This window comes from Coptis chinensis, chromosome 9 (genome assembly GCF_015680905.1).
Source record: "Coptis chinensis isolate HL-2020 chromosome 9, ASM1568090v1, whole genome shotgun sequence".
Classification (NCBI taxonomy): domain Eukaryota; kingdom Viridiplantae; phylum Streptophyta; class Magnoliopsida; order Ranunculales; family Ranunculaceae; genus Coptis; species Coptis chinensis.
The window spans coordinates 56,248,215-56,267,710 of NC_141464.1; the positions used below are offsets into that span (position 1 = coordinate 56,248,215).

A 19,496-nucleotide genomic window follows, 5' to 3' on the forward strand; every position below is an offset into this window, starting at 1 on the left:
AGATTTTAAAAATGATGCTAGACGATAAACTAGCCCAACCAAGGCTCTTGTTCTTATAACAACAGAAATCAACTTAAATCCTATAAGATTCTACTGCATCTTTCAACACATTTTGTTGCTGACTACGGGAAATCTTATAAACAAGCCGCATATCTCAGAGTGTCAAGGAATACAAGAAAGATGTTGAAACCCATTTACAAGAAAGATGTTGAAATTCGAGTAAATTCCTTGAATAATGACAGTTGAAAATTCAAGGAATACAAGAAAGATGTACGTTGAAATTCGAGTGTACACTGCAAATAATGGGTGAAGCCAACTTCAATTCGCATTGTTGATTCACAGTAAACACTCGAAGTTTACTTTAAAAAACACAACTCGAATTGGGTGAAGTCGCCAACTTCAATTACTATTGTTGATTCACAACTCAACACTCGAAGTATGAACACGACTAGGGGTGACTTCGGATAGGATAAAGGGCTTTCGGAAAAATTTCCAATTTTTGTCGGATGGCAATATCCTTTAATTTCCAAATCTGATCTAATTATTTTTTGGATGACAATTTTTTTTCCGAATTCGGAAAGTTCATAAAATCGGAGAAAATTTTCTGAAATTTTAGAATCCGTAAAATACATAAGTAAATCATAAATTTGAATTATATAATCAGATTCTCTTTTAGGATAACCATTTTTTATCCAGTTAATACATTCATTCAGCAAACATTTTGAAATGTATTAATTCAGTAAACAACTTAGACCTTTTAACACGTTCATTCAGCAAGTTCTTTCTTCATGTTAATGCATTATTTTAGTAAATAGGAAGATAAGAGAAATTGAGACATGTACTAGAATGACAATATTAATTTCTTGAAGTTGTGAGAGAGACAATATTTTACTTCTCTAGGGTTTTTATTTGGTTTGTAAATTATCTGCAGTTTTAATTTAGTAACTATATGAAATAGACCGCTATATGTTAAAAATTTAGAAATTAATCGGAAATCGGATTTTGAAAACACATCTAATTCCGATCTAATTATTTTTCAGAAAAATCAGATATCGAAATTTCGAATATCGAAACACAAATATCATTGTCAAATTCAAAAAAATATCGAATCGGAATTCGGAAAATTTAGATTTTTGGAAAAAAAAAAAATGGCACCCTGAACACGACAGAAAACTAATTTTTTTTTTTTTTTTTTTTTGGTTCAGTCTCGCGAGAGATGATACCGGAAAAAAATGGTAGCCGGTATGCGTTGAGGGCCCCGTTGGGCTTAGGCTGGAGGCTGTCCAATCGAATTCAGTGTTGCCCAATACAGGACCCTTTTCCTTTTGTATGTTAAGTGTTCGGAAGTTTGTCTTGGTTTTGAGGGTATAGAACTTCCGTGCCTACCTAGCGAAGGGTGTGGACAGTTTTTGTAAATAAAACACGGAAAGATAAAAGTGGTATTTAAGCGGAAAAACAAAGACTGGGCCAACTTATTTTGTTATACAACTTCCGTGCCTACCTAGTCGTATAATTATATGACTGTAATAGTTTTAGAATTTAATCAAATCATTTGTTTCTCATTAGAAATAACAATTCTCAAAGGTAAAATATGAATACACTTTCAAAGAAACTTTCCACGAATACGTCAATTAGAGAGCAAACCTCTTTCTTTTTACAAGTTACAAAATTATGATCTAACGCACTGAATGAATACTATTCATAAGAACCCGGGCGTCTAAACAGGGCACACACTATTACAGTGGTGTGTATTCCAAGAATAACGATATCGTTCATAAATATTAATTTGGTAAAAAAAACAAAACCCTATCTAGTTTTAGTATAAGAAAAATGCAAATGGCACTATATGGATGTACAAGGAGAACAAAGAAAAACGGAGTGGAAATCGACTATCAATCAAGAATATGGATGATCATCGTTTTGTGGGTTTGATGATATACATCCAATGTTGATACGGGGAGTAGTAAACGGACGGTTTAATATTCCAGTAGCTATGTGATTATACGCTCTCTCCGTTAAGTGAACACCATCCCAGTTAACGTACAGCGATGGGTCGATGCAAGCAGTGAATCCCTGGTCCCCACATTTGGCGGACACATTGTAATTGTATGTACCACCCCCTCCACAACATGCCGTAAGAGCTCGCCCAGTGAATCCTGCATTTGCATGGGTATCATGTATATTAGAACATTGTCAAGTTAGTTATATACAGTGCCCATGGCTAAACAACAAAACGTAGAATTCGGTAGGCAACGCATTTAGTAGTTTGCAATACAGATACTAAGGTGCGGACTACAACTGCGGGTGCTTGAACGGTGGAACCGGCCTACAGTCGTAGGTTATTCATCCTACCCTATTCCGACCATGCCAGTATTTCTCATAACCTGAGGTCCATAAAGAAACTCGAAACCAAGACCAATCAGCTACGCTAGGTGTTGGTTACTCAATTGAACCACACACGTATTGCCAAATAAGCATAACGCAGCAATCTTAGTGGTTTCCAAATATTTTGAATTGGCCACGTGTTCCCTAGGGGACTTTTAAAAAGGAGGTTACCAACTTAACGACCATACCACCCCAAATTGGTCTACTGTGTGATGCTAGTGAAACTTGGTAGGTAACTGGCATGTGTGTTTGGTATTGCCGTTGAATTTTATCCGTTCTCATTCGTGGACTTACGAACCAGTCATAAGGTAAGTTTAACAAGGCTAGCTCATGTAACGAAAAGTAAAATCTACGACCTGGAATCTCACCTAATTGATTTGGGAATTGGTACAATTCCATAGCAACATTGTAATAATCAGCAAAGATGATGGTAGCATGAGGATGGGCTTCTCGCAATCGATTCAACTCATTCTGAAGAAGTTGGTTGTGAAATTGGGAGAACTCGTTCAACCAACTTAGACATCCATTTGCGTCATAGTCGTCCTTATTCTTGCTCTCAAGTACAGTCAAATAGGATGGTGAGCAACCGATGGGTAGGTTTCCAGGAACCATGAGCGTTACAGCGCCCTCATCGATCAATGCCTGCACACGTACAAAATTTTATTAGTTTACTTTACATATCATTGGCAAGCGCAATGGGCTTTAGTCTAAGAGGGTCTATAGGAATTGACCTAAAAAACCAAAATAAAAATTGACCATATGTTGAAAGGTTAATGAGGACAAGGAATCTAACAAACTTGAGATTCCTTCAAAGTTTGGTGACACAAATCCTTGACTTAAACCAAACGAACACCATTATTAAACTTTGTTTAGTGAAAAGAAAATTACCGTGATTGTTGAAGATATGGTATCAATAACATGTGGCACAATGGCCCTAAGCTCTTGTACACTTTTTCCTTGAAGAAATGGGTCATTATAATCATTGCCTCCGATCTCTCCCACAAGAAATAAAGATTTTCTCAACATGTCTTGGCAACCTGCCAAAATCAAATCAGTCAAAATTATAAAATACCTGTTACTTTCAAAACAAGTTACTTAACATAATCACCTAATTAATTCAGTTCATACTTCATAATAATTTAATTAATCAAAGTCGTCTTCTTACGAAGAGGAACCAGTAATCATACAAACTTATGTGATCAGATTATTAGTTACTTAAAGAAAAAGGTGATTGTAACCTCCAAAACCGCCGCAAACACATCGACTAGTACTAACAACTGTGGTGCCAATCAAGAAGGTGCTAGATTATAATTATGTTGTACACCATTATATTTCATATATACAGGCAGCACAGGGGGGCAATTAATTCGGTCAAGTAGACATAAAAATATAGGGAATAATACATCAAGACCAATTCAAGTAGTTCACTGTAATATATTGTTTGTGCTTAACTGGTTTCATTATACAAAGATTCAAACCAATTCCATATCACTATTCAAGTTGTCGTATAGATCAAAGAGACTATCTAATTCAAGATAAGAGCATTTTCGCATCATCTTTTTGGTATATCTCTAGTGGACATATTCTTAACGCCATAATAAATTCAGCCAACAACTCTATCAACCTATTTACTTGTTAGGGAATGATATGATGAAAAGAAAAGCATTCTAAGTTGTTTGACTCACCGGAAGGTGAAGCACAAAGAGAAGGCAAGAGTTGTTTGAACCACTCAAGTTGAACTCCAAGAGAGTAGTTAGTGTAGACATGAACTTGTCTCTGCTCAAAGAATGCAAGATCAAGTGCTGTAGCCCCAACCACTGCGAAATTCACTCCATGTTTGAAATCTTGATTACTATGTCCAAGATATGGTGGTAGTAATGGAATCCCCATAGCTTGTGCTGCATAAGAATTTTTACTTGTTACAAAACAAACTAATTTGGACTAAACTTTGTATTTTCATAAGCATATACAGCTATGTTACACGTCGAAGTTTTAGTATTATACCAATGAAGTCTATGACCAAACGGCCATCAGAGCAACGTCCAGTGGGTCGTTTGAAATACGTCTCTCCATAAGGATAATTCCGCATGTAAGAGTGCTCGTCATTTCGAGAGAAGAGTAAGTTTCCAGTATCGGCAAGCGAATCCCCAAATTGGAATATGGATGTATAGCACCCTGATATGGCATTAATCTGAACCAGAAGTAATAGGAAAAGAGTGGCCAAAGTTGGTTTAGACATGAATGTAGAGCCAGATGGTGAAGCCATGTAATAGGAAAGTAAGAGTGTTGAAGTGTTGAAGTAATAATGAAGTTTGAAGTTCAACTGAAGGACCTTATATAGTAGCGATATCCACTCATGCAACCCTCTTGTGGTTGGTGACTGAAAGAGAAATAAAACAGAAGAAACCCCCACACCTACCATCAATATTTAGCCTAAAACGCCGTGTTTTAAAATTCCATTCTAACATTAGACTACGAATGTATGACTGAAGTTCATTAGCAATAACATTAGACTATAATTTTGTACATTATTACCTAACTTCAAGTTGACCGCCTGCCACGCATGTACAAAATTATTGCTAATAGCCCTGCAGCATGGATGAAATTTAAAATACCTGTAATATAATTATAGGTATGCTGCCATGCAATAAGCATTTTCCATGCGATTTCATTTTTGGCATTAAACTATTTTTACCTTTTTACGTCTTGGAGAGAACTTTCGTCTTGTTTTTCATTGGTTTGTTGTAGCACAAATTTTTCTTCGTCAAACGTTAATTCGCCCAATTAGACGACTTCCTTATTAACAATCTATCCATGCAATAGATCTTCAACAGTCTAGCAGAGGGTATTAAAATCATTGCCCCCAATAGCTGAAAATTTTGGAAAATGTCTCAACTCTCAAGTGTGGATCAACCAGTACCACAACCAGCCAGTATTTGGGAAAAACTCATCCCGCTCTATACTGGCTATATTTTTATCTTCGGTGACTTTGCTTACCTGTCAGAATTTAATGACTTTGCGCCACGCACGTCAAGGATTCTCATTCTCACTAGGGTCACCTGAGGCAACATCACATTGTACAATTTGCGCTCAGAACACAGAATCCTTCTTGCACACTTTTATGTTAGGCCACAAGAATGGAACACATAAAAAGCAAAACAATTAAGATATTCAAGTTCTAATCGCAAATAATACCAGCCATTTTCCTGAGCATTTCAGACGACACTAGCAAGAGACGGAAAATAGTTGAGATGTCGAACTCTCACTCTGAGGTCACCTGGACAAATGTTATCTCTGGAAATGGGTCCTCACAATCTCATTGCTAATAGATGCACAGTGATCACACGTCTAATGCCATAATACATTATCCAATCCACCTCAACAACCAAGAAGAATACGACTCTACATATTAACTACCAACATAAAATATTTAAATGCAAATTAGGTGGAAGCGCAAAAAGGTGTTTATTATTGACACCAATCCCTATTAGAGGAGGTGAGGACTTTTATCACGTATTACGTCAGAAATCCTATTCGATCACCAGCTAATAGCCGGAGCAACTGTTCCACTCAATCATGTAGCAAAAACTACTAATGTCAAGAATACAGAAACTAATCCAGAAAACCTAATGATTTTCCAATTTTCCAATACGCAGGCACATAATGAAACCAGAATTGTACAGTCAAGCTTTGCTTAGGCATTGGCAAACTCAATCCCTTTGTCAATAGAAGATTTCAGTTCAGACTTCAGATTTTCAAGGCCTTGCTTCTCAAAGTCAGTCAGGTTACCCAACCCAAGTACTTCTTCCACACCATTCTTTCCCAACCTTACCTGCAATTAAATAAGCCCGTTTTTATGATATAAGAGACAGCAATAAGCCAAATAACAATTGATAAAAAACTAAGATAAGCAAGAAACAACAAGTCCATTGCCTGCCTGATCTGCATCAACAAATTAATAACTCTTCAGTTACTAACATATTTTCAGATCAACTAATATAGTTACAAATTTGTTTTCTGTTAACTCATAAATAACAAATAAAAAAAAAAAAAATAAATAACACAGTTTATAAATATAGCCCACCAGAACTAACAAGCTGCTCAACTTCGCAGTCACAATGCTAATATGGGTCTCACCCTTAGATCTCCAACCAAATTAGAATATAACAAGGAAAAACTCACGGGTCAGAAGACCAATATAAGATGTTCATAGAGGTAGAAAGGACTTCGTAATTGGCGTTCTTAAATTGCATTTTATGGTCATATCCGTATAAATCATGAGAAATGCTGGAAATTGTATTATGTCGGGAAAACGACTTGCAAATTGTTTATTTATCTATAAAGCTCCGATTTCATTTTTCGTAAGTAAAGATTCCAGCAATAGTTCCTAAATGCCATTATTGGCATCCATCCACCAACCCTTCTCTGTCTCTTCTGTTCTGTTTTAATCTTCTAGGTAGAGACACCTTTAGCACAACCATCCAATCATCAAACCCCACTCTCCTGTAGGGCCTAGGGAAGAAAAGGTCAAGGATGTAATGATGTAAGATTACTTTTAAATTGGACAACGAAAAAACACCACCAAAGCCTTATCCAAATCCTATTGAAGTGTACATTTTTAATCATGCAAGAAAACAAAAACAAAGAAGCTGCAAAGTCATTTGTGTAGTTGGTTGGTGGGCCCAGGCAGTACACATAAATGTTAGGAACTGAGACTGGACTTGGTCAGAGTACACAAACAGGGAGAGAGGAACAAAGAACCACACGACCCATGTCAGGTATAACTGAGTCTCCATTCTCCAAAGTCCAAATTAGAAATCCTAATATCATTGGTTCCCCATTTTTCAATATTTTTTTGTATCGATAAAATTAAGTTTCATTAAACTATATACTTCCATAAGTAGAACGTTCCTTTTCATAAGTAGAAAATAGAATGCATACTTTCACATATATCATTGTGTCCCCATTCATCAAAGTTTGGAACGATATCCTAATATCATTTTTCATTGTGTCCTAATATCCTAAAATCAATGTCCCCGTCATGGCAGTGGAGCATACTTTCATAAAAATCAGAACAGTTAAACCGGGTCAGATTCAATATTTATTAAGATTTTCTTTACTAAAATTTAGAAGGTAAAAATTTCAGTGTAAAATAATCATTCAAAAATAAAGTAGCCGTAGAGAAATCAAGCATTCAGGTATTTAAGTTTTTGGAAGCTGTAAATTAAAATTTAAAAACACTTCCAAGAAAGTAAAATGCAGTTAAACCATACATATCATTACCACTTCCAAGTTGATACCCTGTCAAAGTACAGGCAAGTATGACTTTTGAGTTTCACTTCTGTGTCAATTGTCACGGCTTCTAAGTTACGATGCCCCAACATGGACACGAGTACTGACACGGCGACGGCAACGGTGACGGTGATAGTGTGAACGTAAATAAGTGATATGACGCATAATTCTAGAGATAAAGAATATGGATACAGTTATCCATTTGTATATTAGCCTTTTCTTGTAAAACAAGTGTATAATTTTTTTTTTTTTAAATCTAGCCATGAGTGACATTCACCAAGTTTAAAAACATTTTACTGTGGGCCTCAAAATGCCAATACGAGGCCCATTGGAATAAACACGCCTGCTTCTGATTTGTTTTGACACTAAAAAAGAACCAACTCCAAAGAAAACACAGCGGCCATCAAGAGTTGCAGCTATGAAGCAATTCTAAACCAACTTTCCGTCTTCTCTCGAGCAAACAACTTTTCAGAGAGCTAATTCTTAGCATCCTCAAACATTGAAAAATAAAAGATAAATTTTGCGAGAAACGCCAATCAAACTTCTCTAGTGTCCAAAAGGAGAATGTAAAAAATTCCAAAGAGGTGTTAGATTCAAGACCTTAGAGGCAAAGAAAGGTAGATCAGTGATGGTTGATTGCACATAAGAACATTCGACAATATCTGGCACACCATTCAGTCCCTTCAAACAGGCATCTGCAAAAACAGCTCCTGCATAACTGAACATAAACAAGGTTGTTAGACTAACAGGACATTCATATTATGCATTAACAAATAGACTGGTGGTAGAATGAAGAAGGCGAAGATCAACAGGCACATGGAGGGTTACAAACTTGGTCTCTCCATTACAAAATAATATTCCAAAATAAAAATAACAACAAAAATAAAATTGGAAATCCCTAAAAACAAAAATAAATGAATAATAGGAAAATAAAACAATTTAAGGTCCAATGTAAGAATGAACTCTTGTCTATACTTGTAATAATTAGATGTGACCTATTGGGGAAGCGAATTATGGCAAGACAACTCGTGACTTTACACTCAACTAACCATTACACTTAGCAATGAGGAAACTACTACAGTGATTCAAAACCCCAAAAGGTAATTTATAAGCAAACACATACACACTTACATACTTGGGGCGTATCGCTCAAATCAATGGTCAAAATTTTCTTGACCTTTCAAAAAAAAAAATAGAATTCGAAAACAAATTTTCAAATAATTAGATGTGACCTATTGGGGAAGCAAATTATGGCAAAACAACTCGTCACTTTCCACTCAACTAACCATTACACTTAGCAATGAGGAAACTACTACAGTGATTCAAAACCCAAAAGGTAATTTATAAGCAAACACATACACACTTACATACCTGGGGCGTATTGCTCAAATCAATGGTCAAAATTTTCTTGACCTTTCAAAAAAAAATAGAATTTGAAAACAAATTTTCAAATAATTAGATGTGACCTATTGGGGAAGCAAATTATGGCAAAACAACTCGTCACTTAACACTCAACTAACCATTACACTTAGCAATGAGGAAACTACGACAATGATTCAAAACCCCTAAAAATAATTTATAAGCAAACACATACACACATACATACCCGGTGTGTATTGCTCAAATCATTGGTCAAAATTTTCTTGACCTTCTAAAATAAATTGGAATTGAATACAAATTTTCAAATAATTAGATGTGACCTATTGGGGAAGCAAATTGTGGCAAGATAACTTTTCAAATCCTTAGTTCATATTTTTCTCTTCTAGTGTTGTAGAAGTTATGATGTAAGAAGTGTGGTATGCTGATCCTGCTCAGTTGAGTTCTTATCTTCCATTTGAGAAACACTGTTCATATTATTAAATTTTCCACTAAAGATTTATCAATACACCATTTATTGGCATAGATGCATAGTAGTGAGAGCGGTCACACGGACAAACCACAAAGATTATGAAAACCGAATATGAAATCAGAGATGACCCTCCCTCAGCATAATTACCCTCTTCCTGAGTAAACATCCTTACGTTTTCAATTAAAGTAGGCTAGTCTCTACACAACTTGCAGCTTTTTTGGAATTAGAAAGTTGAATCACTTAACTTTAGCAGGTTATAATCATACCAAAAGCCTTACAGCATATCCACCCAATACAAAAATAACGAAAAACAGACCTTCTTTAGTTACCTTATCATTTTTCATTTAAACATCCCTCCACTTCAGATCCAGAATTCCTAATATTTGTTTTCTATAAACTTAATAACTGGCCTATTGATTTGTTAAGCACCCATGATGCGCAAACCAACTTTACATGGCTGTCAATTTTGAATAAATCGGGTAAAATTGAATGTGTAATGGTACTGAATTTTTTTTGCTACGTGGTCATAACTTCAATAGCCAGCTTAAATTTGCCATTAGAATGCACCATAATAAATCAAAACCGGGGGCCTGCAAATATCTACATCTCACCAGCTAAAATTTTACCAATAAAGCAACTAGCAAGTACAATAAATTATCCCTTGATTTACTCATTTTCAGAGACATTTAGCAAACTTACGCCATGGATAATGTTGCAGAACCTTTTCCAGCCTTTGCATTTACAACCTCTGTTCCACCATCCTGTGTCCTCTTTGTAAGAGCAGTAATCTCCTCATCAGACAAATTACTGCCTTTGGGTGTTGCCTATTTTGTAACAAAAACAAACTCTTAAATCAACATTTGTGAATCATCAAAATGTGAAAATGGAAAAGAGAAATATAGTTACTTGAGAGAAAAGAGGGAGAATGGTAATGCCAGCATGACCACCAACAACAGGAACATCAACATCTGTGAATCATCAAAATGAAATCACAAAGAAAACAAATCTAATAACAGCTATTCATAAAGACAAAATTCCACATACCAGCAACATTAACTTTAACTTTTCCAGCATAGAAAGTCTTAGCTCTAACAACATCAAGTGTAGTAACACCAAAAAGTTTTTTCTTATCATAAGTCCCAGCCTTCTTAAACACTTCAGCCGCAATTGGCACAGTCGAGTTCACCGGATTACTAATCATATTAATCACAGCCTAATTTAACCAATGTCAGCACAAGTTCAAAAAATTAAAATGAACATAATAATAATTATAACATCTCAAAACTTACATTGGGGCAATACTTTGCGATCGCGGTACACAACCCCTTAACAATACCAGCATTAATATTAAACAAATCATCACGTGTCATTCCAGGCTTTCTCGGTACACCAGCAGGGATAATAACAACATCAGATCCTTCTAATGCTTCACCCAATTGTTCATCTCCCATATACCCATTCACCTAAAAAAAAAATCCCCACCCATCATTAACAAACAAATCAATCAACAAAATTCGAAATCAATTAAATTATATATGTACCAGAGATCTAGTATTGATGTGACTGATATCAGCAGCAACACCAGGAGTAGCAGCAATATCATAAAGAGCGAGTTTAGAAACAAGCGGGTTAAGTTTCATTAGAAGAGCAAGTGGCTGACCAATACCACCTGCTGCTCCTAAAACAGTCACTTTTCTTTCCGGTTGACTTTCTGATGAGTGGTAAGATCTACGTAGTAGAAATGATGATGTGGTCGATCTTTTCAGGATTGTTGCTAACATTGAAGCTCTCATTTTTGCAGGAGAAAATTTTGATGTGTTGACAAGAGAGAGAGTTTTTGAAGGGAGGAAAAAGTTTATTGGGAAGTCCGCCTGTTGTGACAGTTGGGTTTTTAGTTATATTTAGGTTAATTTTGTTAATTACTTTGGATTAATACAAATGAATGAGATAAAGTTATCACTAATTGCAGACTAAATAACAGACCACTTATGACTCTGTGTATGACCCCTTTTGAAAGCTCTTTGAATGAGATAAGATCATATGCTTTAAATCTACTTTTGTCAAAAGGGCAGAATGAGCGAATCTGTGATAGCATCCACTTCTTTTTCATATTCTATCATCAACCTATGTGAATCTGTGAAAGTTACGTCCGGAATAAAATTTCATGGAATGCATCAGACTGGTTGAATGAGCTGCCGTGAGCCCGTGACTAAGGCACTAAGCTTACTGATCGATCTCTCCCCCACGGGGTGGACCTAGTATTTGAACTCTTTCTAGACTAAACAATGATAACCAGAGTCTTAAAAGAAAAAATAATAATAGACACATTCCAAAAAACAACTGAAACACCAGAATTCATAAATAGCCAAATATATATACTAATTTATCAAAATATCTAATCAAATTCGACTACAAATCTATTTAAAAAACAAAACTACATAAATGATATTTTACAAGTCTTGTGGACGTCAAAATCATCTATTACCAAATCCAAATCAATATCATTAGCAAAATCTCTTTCAATGTAGATGATCATTGAATCTACAATAAACTCATCATCCATTTTGTTTTGAAGCTGTGTTTTGATAAATTTCATGGCTTAGAACGCATTTTCTGTAGTTGCTGTAAATATGGAAAAAATAAGTACAAAACGAACCAATCTATCAATCAAGTGGTAGGACTTCGACTTTCCAATTTCAACTAATCTTCTACACAGCTCAGACATTGTGGATATCTATCAATCATGAAATATCTTATTCACCCAATTCTAATTCAAACAACCATAACAAGATTATACTATAATCAGACCAACTCATGCAACTGAAATCTATCAAAAACAACAACTAAATCAATATAACAAATTAAATGAAAAAAAACAACTAAAAAGGGTATCAAACTTTACACGTTTTGATAATATGGAGACTGTCACACCCCAAATTTTCAGAAAAATTAAAACTGATATTCAATCATCTGGAAACCCGGGGTGAAACAAAACCCACTAACATATTATCAACCATGATATTAAAATCTGAGATCAAATTAAAACGGAAAGAACAACGCTTCAATTACAAATAAAATTTTTACTAACCAACTCTATTACATTTGTTTCAATTCAAACCGGTACACTTTCGAAAAACTTAAACTAGAAGACTCCAAGAGCAAATCCAAGTCACGTGTTTTCATCCACTGCACTCCACCATCTATGTTCCCAAGAATACACCCACGTTGCAAAACAAAGCAAACATGGTCAAGAAAATTGAATTTCTTTGGTATGAGTAGACTAACAACAAAATATATATAATAATCTTTTAAATGAATAAATATAACATTATCAACAATTTCAACTTGGAAGACAATGTAGTTCCGTTTTCCAAAAACGGCGTGTAGTTTCTTCCCAAGTAAGATTTCACCCCCAACATACAAATTCCAAAAATCTCATATAACAGTACTCGTCATTCCCACTTTCCAAAATAACTCACAATACAATACCACTTACATTCCATTTATTAAATGCACATATGATAACCTAATTAAATATGAGTTTGGTATACCTTATCTTTAAGCCAACACGTCGTCTTAGGGTAGGATATTTACGTCCCTGCAGAAAAGATTAATAAATCCTACCCTCCTGCAAAACAGAGTTAAACATCACAATAAAATGATTTATCTAAGCCAGTCAAATTTCCATTCATAACCAAACCTCATTTAAGACATTTAAGTCTAATTGATATAACCTAGTTCGTCCCGCATATTCGGGGAATACCACTTATCTATATCAAGGGTAGTCATTCATATGACATCATTACTTCATAAAGTTTCTGCGTGCATAACCATAGATCTCAGACTATCACAAGTCATTAATAGTTTCGTAATAACCTATCAAGTTATAATCAATTCACACTCACATAGAACTCACATCATTTACTAATATTATTCACCGTCACACTTCATATCCATAACATCACACAATTCATATACTTTTACTTTAGTATCACTCGTCTACTTATGAGAACGAGGAAAAGTCACAACCAAGGAGTACATTCATCCCTTATGAGTATCAACTCATACAAACCATGTATATATTTCTCATAAGAAATCATATACATCATATGCAATAACTCCATCACACGAAAAATCAATATTTTTACTTTGCTTATTAATTATCTTGTTGACTCATTTATTCAAAGACACATTGACATTTAGTTCCTACTCCCACGATTTGCACTACACACATTTGCCAAATCACATATATCCATGTGTGTCTCACTCACACCGAAAGTACCACTACAAGACATATGTCCCAAGCGGGATATCGCCTCCGGAAACATACTTTCATCTTGTAAACTCGTAACTTGTGAGTCACAGCTATCTCTGGGCTTTCCATACACATAATCACAAAGCCTCTTTTGGGCATAACAAAATATCAGGTCATTCATGGCACATTCAATGAATACCATGGGTCATTCCCGCCACATTCAAGGAATACCTATCATAACACTAATGGGTCATTCATGGCACATTCAATGAATGCCCTGAGTTATTCCCGCCACATTCAAGGAATACCCAAATCTACATTCCCGTACATTCAAGGAATACGACCAACCCGCAAGGCGAATACCTTAGTTCCTCTCTAAGGCAGTCCAAACTATTGGGTCATTCATGGCACATTCAATGAATACCCGGGTCATTCATGGCACATTCAATGAATACCCATCTATCACATGACATCACAAGTCATAATATCTCATTACCAAATCCTGAAGCGTGGAGAGTTCTAAAGATGTGGGCGACACATTAAAACATTTTTATCATTTATAATTATACTAGCATTACTCATGTCAAAACAGACCATACATGCAGAGAGTCATTTTCGCACGTCAAGGCAAATCAAGCACTTAAATATCATTGAATGTAAACAGACTTATAATCAAACAAATACAATTTACATAACCACACTCATATACACAATATCGTAAACAAATAGTTTATTAGCCCAAATTCAAGTCCACACACACTAATGTCCAAAACAGATCTACATATACTAAAGTCTATATTCATATACAACTTCTATCTCACACATATATATATTTATGTAGTCTCAAAACAACAGTAATTTCTAACACAATCACATAGTTATCTTACAAACTAATATATATATTATAGATATAGTGTAGTGTAGTGTAGTGTAGTGTAGTGGCTGCACTTTTTCTCAAAGCTGCCTACGTATCCAAATCTTTCAAAATTGGAAATCAAGCCTTCGCAGTTCTTATTAGCCACATAGTCAATGCTATAGTTTTTTCTACATTTATCCAAATGACATGTAACTTAATTATTTAGAAACTAAGGTATGTAGATATATTTTTTCATGTAGAACTCGAAGTCCCAACCTTAGCCCATCTAGAAGAAAACTTAGGTCGAAAATTGGTAAAAATCCTAATATTCAGCAAAATAGATTTCTGACGGACTATCTTCCGAATGACACAACTCTTTCCACAGGTATCCAAACGCATTGAGGCTTTTTATGTTGCAAAGCTGACGCACAGAACTTACTTTCTCATGTTTTACAAAAATACCCAATCTCATTCTAAATATGCCAAAACTAGGCTCGAACACAGTGCGAAGAAACTGATTTCTGATGCACTGTTTTCTACCAATCAAACTTCCAACACCATAATAAATTCCACGGGCCTCGGAATGCAATGAGGCCAATTGGAATAGAAAGCAGACTTCCAAATCTTATTTTCTTATGTTTTATAAAAATTCTAAATCTCACCCTAACTATTTTAAAATTGGACTTGAATACAGTACACAGAAACTGATTTCTGACGCACTGTTTTCTGTCAACCAAACTTCCAGACCTTATATCTATCACCACGGGCCTTGGAATGCGACGAGGCCAATTGAGTTGGAAAGCAGACACATAAAACTTATTTTTTCATGTTTTGGCGAGAGTTTGAATCTGACCCTAATTATGTGAAAACTCGATTCCAAAACAGGAACAGACCGGATTTCTGAAATCAGAAAATTCTGACGTGCCAACTTCCGAACACCATAACCATATCCACAAACCTCGGAATGCAACGAGGTCGATTGGGTTGGAAATCAGACTTCCAGACCTTACTTTTTCATGTTTTACAAAAACTCTAACTCACCCCCTAGCTTTATGCAATTTGTGATCAAAACCTATGTAGAAAACTATTTTAGGACGAATAGAATTTCTGAACAAAAATACTAACTCTCACTCTAGAATTTCTAGCGCCGACCAGCCCGACATAATAACTATGCAATTCATCAATAATGGGTCACCTGCTAGCACCGACCAGCCAGGCCCCAACATAAATCAAACACCTGTTAGCGTCGACCATCCAGGCCCGTACTAATTACTGAATGCATGCTAGCGCTGACCAGCCACCTAGTTACTAACAACGCTATTAACAATATCATGGCGTACAATAACAAATTTGAAACAAGAGAAAATGAGAGAACAAGTAGGAGCCGGCCTTCTTGCTTGCTAATAGGAAGAGCGTTGGCTTCTTGAAGTGAAAATTCTAGTGTTCCATTCCTCCAATACATCTTCAATGCCTTCACGAACCGATAAGTTCGGTCTAATGACATCTCTGGAATTAATTAAGAATACATCCCCTATATAAAGATGGCTGGTAGGAACATAAACACAGAACAGCTCCTCTTCTCCGGAATAGCTATAAGTTGGTAGAAGCATCTACAACTTAATAGGCAGTTGATTCAATCCAATTACTATGGTTACATGTACGCATTGCAAATATAATGCTGGACTAAGGAGACTGATACTTTATTGGGCGGATGGCTGAGTTTATATGTGATACGCAAGCTTCCTATGTTTACATCTTTCGTGAGGTACTCAAACCATATGATCACTGTTTGAAGGACCCAGCACTTTAGTTTTTCCTCTTATATTATATTAAAATCTTAGTTTCCTTCTTTCTAGTTTTCAGGTCTTGCAAGAAATCCCTTAATTGTAGTAAACGTTCATATTCAAGATTTACAAACAACAACTAAAAGCTGTATCTATTAATTGCGAAGTATAAAATTCTACTAAGCCAAATTCGGCTTGGACAAATCCATATAATTGTGAATACATAAGATCATTTTCTCCTAAACACAAAAAAATATGAAACGAGGAGCAAACAGAAACCTTACATATTTGATAGTAAAGTTTTTAAACAGTCATAAAAATCTAGGTTCAGTGAAAGATAAAAATATCTACTCACTCGTGATACGCTCCTGCTAGCAACTATCTATCAGTAGATTTCCAGCAAGAATCCCCTCTTCTTCTTTATGTGAAAAACTCCATTTTTATTTTCTTCTCTTTGTGTCCAATCCCTCTACGTGTGAATCTTTTTTTTTTTTTTTTTTTTTTTTTTTTTTTTTTTTTTTTTTTTTTTAATTAAAAATTTAAAACCACCCCGAAAAATAGGGAATGGAGTTTATCCACTTTACCCTATCTCTTTATAATCTTTACCCTTTTTTATTTTTGTCTATTATTATTATTATTATTTAACTTAATATATATATATATATATATATATATATATATATATATTATAATTACCAAAAAGAATTTCTTAGGGGTTATAGGGACCAAACTTATTTTCTTTTTGTAATGTAGACCAAACTGTTTGATTTTTGTAATGTAGGAACTTCCGTCAAATTTCTCTAACACCGTTTATAATTTTTATTTTATAAATTAATACAAATGAAAATTAATTTGTAATGTTGAAAAAAAAATTAATATAAATTAATTTGTAATGTTGAAAAAAATTAATATAAATTTTCTAATTTGCAATGTTGAAAAAAAAAATAATACAAATTAGAAACGGTGTTAGAAAAATTTAACAGAAGTTCCTACATTGCAAAAATCAAACAGTTTGGTCCCCAAACTGTCAGGAAAAAAGAGTTTGGTCCCCATATTGTCAAAAGGTGTAAAGTTTGATACCCTTTTTAGTCGTTTTTCAAATTAAATGAACAACAAATCGACCGCAAAATCAGCACGAATAGTGCTAGGAGTAAACTCTGAATAGATGAATCAAGAGACGAAGAGAGGAGAGACCGAGGGGGAAAGAATCGCTTATGGGTTTTTTTTTCTTTGGGCTAATGGGCGAATGAGCATACTGCTTTTTTTTTAACGAAACGACTCCGGGCTGAAGCACCTGGTGCAACCCTCTCCTGGGTCCTCCCCTGCTCTCCCCATTTGGAGCGCACTTGGGCAACATCCGTTAGATTGGTATGTTGGTTCGCATCCCGAGTTGACCCATGGCAAATAACTTAAAAAAAGAGGCAAAGACAAAATTAATATATTTTCATCTTATTCATTTGGATTATATTCATGGGATTGATTATAAGGTTGTCAGATTTATGAGAGTTGTGGAGTAAGGGGTTTTGAATTTTCATAATTAGTGATTGTAATTTGTAAGGGCTTTTGGATTTATGGGTTCTACCTTTGAGTTTTGAGTTTCATAGCTTAAATACTGATATTTGGTTGAATGGGAAAAGTTTGAATTGAGTATTCTATTTTTGGAAATGTAACATGAAGAAGATGACCAACAATGAAAAAGAAGAGAATAGCTCCCCAGCAAAAACATGCGTTGAAGAAGATTTTTATTTTTATTTTATTTTTTTTCAACAGCCACGTGTCAAGAGTTTGATGTGAGATCTGTCTTCCAATGAACCATTATGCCCTCGCGCGCGCATGAAATTAGGAGAGATTGATCTCTCCTCATCAGGACTCTACTGTAAAATGATACCACTTCAGACGATCTCAGTGGGCATAATATGTTATAGGCACCAGGCATGAATGGTTTGTAATTGAGGGTAAAGCTTGAATCTGAAGTTCCAATCATATCCCTTTGTACGTTTTGGGCAGTGGGACAACCTACAATACCATCCTGTAAATCCCTTCAACTCACAAATTTTCTCAAATGAACTTTCAATAAATTTACTGTACATACCAAGCAAAAGGCAACCTTTTTGGGAGAACAGTAAAACTTTGCGATCACAACAATTATCTATGAAAAAAGAAAAACTTCACAAGAAAAGGAATGAGGCCAAAAGGAAATACTCCTCAGTCCCAATTCTCATAACCATCTCCCAAGTATGCAAACTTTATGAAGATACGAAGGCAAGTAGACCCAAGCCCAAACCCGTCAACTCGAAAACACATAAACTAGTCAAAGGAAATCAGTGTTCTAAAAAACGCTAAGCTGTAGTTGAGCGGTGGGAGAGTGCCTAGGCCTTCTAGGCAGTGCCTAGATGGGCTAGGCGTTAGGCGGTTTTTTTTTCCTAATATATATAGTAATGCACATCTATACTACAAGAATTGAAGAAAATTATTTATCATAACTCAAAAAATAAATACAAACAAAGATACTTATTACAAAAATGTGTAATAGTTGAAGAATATCGAATTCATATAAAAACATATTCTTTGTTATAGTGGCATATAATTTACATTAGACTTAGTCTTTTAAACTGATTCAAATCTTAAGCCTACACAGGTCTTTAATTTTCAACATTTAATCATTCAAAAAAACAATGGCTGGACCGCCTAGAGGCCGCCTAGCCTGCCTAATCGGTTCACCAATTTCTTAAACGACTTGGGCCTAGGCGAGTCGGTTGGGCACCGCCTGGTGCCTAGAGACTGCCTAGGCAGCCGCTTAGACCGATTTTTTGAACAGTGAAGGAAATACATCTCATGGGCTTGATGGGCCCAGTCTATTTAACTGGTAAAAAAAAACAAGGGGTTTTGTTGGGATTTGGGACGCGAGGAGTCGAACCTCAAATGACCTAGCACTGGTAACTACAATTTGCCCAATAGTTAGCATGTCCCCGAGGCCCGAGTTTTATTTATATGTATACTAGCATACGTGTACACGTTATGCATGTGTACTATATATCCATATTCCATAAAGCCGAGCAGAAATGATTGACTTGA

General features: G+C 35.3%; 2 protein-coding genes and 1 long non-coding RNA gene across 3 annotated transcripts; all 3 read right to left on the bottom strand.

The window, feature by feature from the left end:
- Positions 1-1,601: 1,601 nt before the first annotated feature.
- LOC147476840 (GDSL esterase/lipase At1g28600-like) lies at positions 1,602-4,748 on the bottom strand. Its single transcript, XM_086583003.1, has 5 exons — positions 4,390-4,748; positions 4,071-4,283; positions 3,274-3,422; positions 2,754-3,027; positions 1,602-2,156 (listed from the first exon to the last, which is right to left on the bottom strand). The coding sequence occupies exons 1-5, from the start codon at positions 4,649-4,651 to the stop codon at positions 1,897-1,899; spliced, it is 1,158 nt and encodes a 385-aa protein (XP_086439129.1). The 5' UTR covers positions 4,652-4,748; the 3' UTR covers positions 1,602-1,896.
- Positions 4,749-5,129: 381 nt separating this feature from the next.
- LOC147476841 (uncharacterized) lies at positions 5,130-5,719 on the bottom strand. Its single transcript, XR_015207921.1, has 3 exons — positions 5,581-5,719; positions 5,383-5,444; positions 5,130-5,255 (listed from the first exon to the last, which is right to left on the bottom strand). It is a non-coding gene; the product is annotated as an uncharacterized LOC147476841 (long non-coding RNA).
- Positions 5,720-5,833: 114 nt separating this feature from the next.
- On the bottom strand, positions 5,834-11,553 carry LOC147476842 (malate dehydrogenase, mitochondrial-like). Its single transcript, XM_086583004.1, has 7 exons — positions 11,068-11,553; positions 10,816-10,989; positions 10,571-10,739; positions 10,433-10,494; positions 10,226-10,350; positions 8,278-8,395; positions 5,834-6,217 (listed from the first exon to the last, which is right to left on the bottom strand). The coding sequence occupies exons 1-7, from the start codon at positions 11,317-11,319 to the stop codon at positions 6,080-6,082; spliced, it is 1,038 nt and encodes a 345-aa protein (XP_086439130.1). The 5' UTR covers positions 11,320-11,553; the 3' UTR covers positions 5,834-6,079.
- Between the last annotated feature and the right edge of the window lie 7,943 nt (positions 11,554-19,496).

Coding starts and splice junctions, on each gene's coding strand:
- LOC147476840 (XM_086583003.1), bottom strand. CDS start 4,651: ATGGCTTCACCATCTGGCTCTACATTCATGTCTAAACCAACTTTGGCC. Junction 3,423..4,070: donor TCTTTGTGCTTCACCTTCCG/GTGAGTCAAACA, acceptor TGATTTTGGCAG/GTTGCCAAGACATGTTGAGA. Junction 3,028..3,273: donor CCATATCTTCAACAATCACG/GTAATTTTCTTT, acceptor GTACGTGTGCAG/GCATTGATCGATGAGGGCGC.
- LOC147476842 (XM_086583004.1), bottom strand. CDS start 11,319: ATGAGAGCTTCAATGTTAGCAACAATCCTGAAAAGATCGACCACATCA. Junction 10,351..10,432: donor TTCTCCCTCTTTTCTCTCAA/GTAACTATATTT, acceptor GTTACAAAATAG/GCAACACCCAAAGGCAGTAA. Junction 8,396..10,225: donor TCTGCAACATTATCCATGGC/GTAAGTTTGCTA, acceptor GTTTATGTTCAG/TTATGCAGGAGCTGTTTTTG.